The sequence below is a fragment of the Nestor notabilis genome, unplaced genomic scaffold (assembly GCF_000696875.1).
Source record: "Nestor notabilis isolate BGI_N333 unplaced genomic scaffold, ASM69687v1 scaffold1878, whole genome shotgun sequence".
NCBI lineage: Eukaryota > Metazoa > Chordata > Aves > Psittaciformes > Psittacidae > Nestor > Nestor notabilis.
In genome coordinates, this window is record NW_009938557.1 from 89,094 (window position 1) to 92,494 (window position 3,401).

At 42.4% G+C, this 3,401-nt stretch overlaps 1 protein-coding gene across 1 annotated transcript in view; it reads right to left on the reverse strand.

Annotated features, from left to right (window-relative positions):
* GUCY2F (guanylate cyclase 2F, retinal) overlaps positions 1–3,401 on the reverse strand; it is a 43,324-nt gene that overhangs the window by 23,155 nt on the left and 16,768 nt on the right. Inside the window, exons 9-10 of the mRNA XM_010019372.1 lie at positions 2,731–2,887; positions 1,218–1,367 (exon numbers count right to left, since the gene is read on the reverse strand). Of these exons, the coding sequence (XP_010017674.1) occupies positions 1,218–1,367; positions 2,731–2,887 (307 nt within the window). The remainder of the gene's footprint in view (positions 1–1,217; positions 1,368–2,730; positions 2,888–3,401) is intronic.

Below are 3,401 nucleotides of genomic sequence, written 5' to 3' on the forward strand. Positions count from 1 at the left end.
TTCATTTCCACAGCTGTTACTGTGAGTACCCAAAGCTTTTCAGTGTTGACAGTTTCCTTTAAAGCTCTTTGGCTCATCCCACCATTCTCCACCAACTGAACTAAACAAAGTACCTGGCCCAGATATTTGCAAGGGGCAGCCAAGAGGAAATGCCTTCCCCAGACAGTTTTAAAGTTCACACCATGAGTGAAAGCTCCTTGTAGATTAGGATACAGTGAGTAGAAATTCATTATCATGATGCTCAACATGTGCTGGAAGTTCCCCAGGGACAATAGGTGGGGAGACACCTGCTACATCGTAGGCTACATCATAGGTCCAGCTCTGAATTACAGAGTGGGTTACATCATAATCATCATTGTCATGGCACTGTTGCAGCTGCTTGGCCCCATTTTTCAGGCCCTGAAATGGCACATACTTAATACCCCTACCCCATCTACTGACTATCCAGCTTAAAACATGTTGAGAATGGGCTTTCACTGAAATCAGCCTGGTTTTGATTGTTCTCACTCTCCCTATTCAAGTGCTACTGACCTGACCCTGACCACAGTGTGTTTGCCCTTCCTGTGCATGCACAACATGGTTTAAAGTAAGGAGATTGCATCGTGAGCAGTTCCTAAGGAGTTCACCTATTTGCTATTTCTAATACAAGCCGCCCCATACATAAGTCAGTGATGTATCACTTGGACCTCTGCTGAAGGGAGAACCTCTTTAATGGGGAAGTGATTAAGGAAAAATAGATGGAGAGATAGACAAAATAGGATGTTAATGAAGGGTCTAGCTCAAAACCCTCAACCTCCATGGCATACAAAAAAGGGCTGAAGAAAGGGAAGCAAAGGACTTTCCAAGCTATGGGAAATAAAGGATTTTCCAGGCTATAGGAAATCCTGCCATCAGATTCCACTCCTGCTGGGATGAAAAGTCAAAGTTTGGACAGGGAACTGGAGGTGCAGCAGTGGTCTCACTGCTGGCCAGCTCTGAAGCACCTTGGGGGTACCCAGACAGCCACCCCCATTAGCAGCACTGCTGAGCCAGTGTACCAGAACTACACGTTTTGATGTTTATTATGGATGTTCTGTTGAAAACAGCCTTTTGTCACTGGGAAAGGTCGTGAGATTAGGACATTATTTCCATGCTAATGCTTTACCCAAGGGACTTCACCAGAACTTTTATGAGCACTCTGTGTAAAACCTTAAAAATGTACTGCAATGATTGCCTACCTTCAGCTGAGAGTTCTGACATGCAGTATGGGGGACCCCGAACAACGACTTCTTGTAGGATGATGGCAAAGCTGTAAATGTCCCCTTTGAACGTGCCTTTTCTGCGCATGTCCGGGTCTCTCAGCAACTCAGGAGCTGTCCAGAGCAACTCTAAAAGATTCAGGAGCACCAGGTTTCTTACATGTGAGCTCAGACTATTGCAAATTAGGCGCTTAAATGAACACTTCATTTCAGTCATATGAGGGAAGGTTGGAACATACTTCATTATGTACTGGATCAAGTCTCTATTTCTTGTGAGGTCTTAGAAATATTAAAATCCCATCCTGACAAAAAAGTTGGGTTTTCCAAATTTCACTTTACGTTGTGAAAAAATTATTGCTATACAAGAGCTTACATCCTGTAACACCAGCCCTGAACTTCAACATAAAACATCTCACCATTGCCAAAAACTTCAACACCTTTTGTTGCTTGAAAATATCACTCAGGCAAAACTTTGGCACTGAAGCCTCGATTTCTTGTCCCTGTTGTTGTTCTTCCACAAAGCAACACTTCATAAAATATTTTCTGTAGTTCTTCTTAGATGAAAGTGGTTTCTGTGAAAGCAGTTTGTGGCAGTCTGAAGCACAGTCAGTCTTTCTAATCCAATAGTTCAAGTGGTGAAAGGCACAGTTGTAAAACATACCCAGCTTCATCAAGAAATAAATCTTCTTCAGACTGGGATATTGTTACCCTGGTAACTGTGCGTTGTGAGTAATAGGAGTAAGGAACATTTCAGCTACTGCAACATATATCGTTTTTGTAAAGGATGAGGAGAAGGTCTTTTGACAACTGTCCTATCTGAGACACTGGAAATGTGTAGGAATCAAATCCTGAGACAGAGGGATTGAAACACTCTGTACGTATTACTTGAAACCAGGTTTCAAGAATAAACTGGGATACCAGAGGAACCCCAAGGCAATGGCCAGGTGAAAGAAATCCTGTCCAATTCTCCAAACCTGGTCCCATGAAATGCTGTCTAAAGTGGTGGGAATGTCATGTGGCTGCCTTTTGTGACTGGCATTGGATCTATTTCAAAGAGACCTGTATCGTATTGTGTCTCAGATGGCTTAATTTTACAAAACTAAGCTCTTTGCATTTAGGTTAACCTAAAACTTCAAATATAGTGTTGGAGCCAAGGATGTGAAGCCAGTTCTACCAGTCGCAGACATTCTGGATTGATCAGATTTCAGGGACACTTAAATCCTTCTCCAAGTACAACAAGCTTAAGTTCTGTCACTGCTTGCAATAAAATCTTTTTCCCTTACCATGACACTCTGATATTCACTTCACTGTCAAGAATTCTGAAGAAATCCTTGCTTATCCTTTCCTGTGACAATGCATTTTGTACAGGTAACTAGATGTTGTGAGATTGAGCACATAAATCCTTACTTGGCCACTGGCCTGCAATTGCATTAGGACATGTTAAATCAATAGACAAATATATCTTAAACAAATATTTCATTATGGCACCTACCTTCTGGGGGTGGCTGAATATATGGGCACTTCTGTGCTTCTAAGAGCTCATTATAACCATAGTCAGTTATCTTCAGCACAAAGCGGCCATCCACAACACAGTTACGAGACTTGAGACGTCCATGGGCAAAATCTCGGTGATGCAAATACCTAATTCCCTATGAAACACAGAGAAGATCAAGGCTATTCCTCAAGAATTATATTATCCATCAGCATTCAGAGACAGTGGGCCAAATTGCCACCCTGGATAGCATCAGAAACAGCATTGACTCAGTCAGATGTGATCCTGATCAACCCAAGAAACTATGGGAAAAGTTCAGAAATGGATTAGGAATAAGAATTAGATTAACTGCACCTTAAAGTAATACTGGAAACGACTTCAGGAATAGTCAAATGCCTCCCTCCATAGCCTTAGGACTCACTGTTCTTGGAAGTTGTACTTTTGGACAAGGTAAAGGAGGTGGGCACAAGTGGTGCCCGATGGTTAGAGGTCAAGGAAAGCCATTAAGAGCCCAATGCCCTTACCCAGCTCCCTCAAGGAGGATCAGAAGGTGGATCATGGACTGTAAGAATGGCTCTGGCAGTCTAACCTCTATAGGTTACCTGTCCCAGATTGGTAGTTCACTATTAGAGGGATAAAAACATATGATTGGAAGTGTGTGAACACTCTTT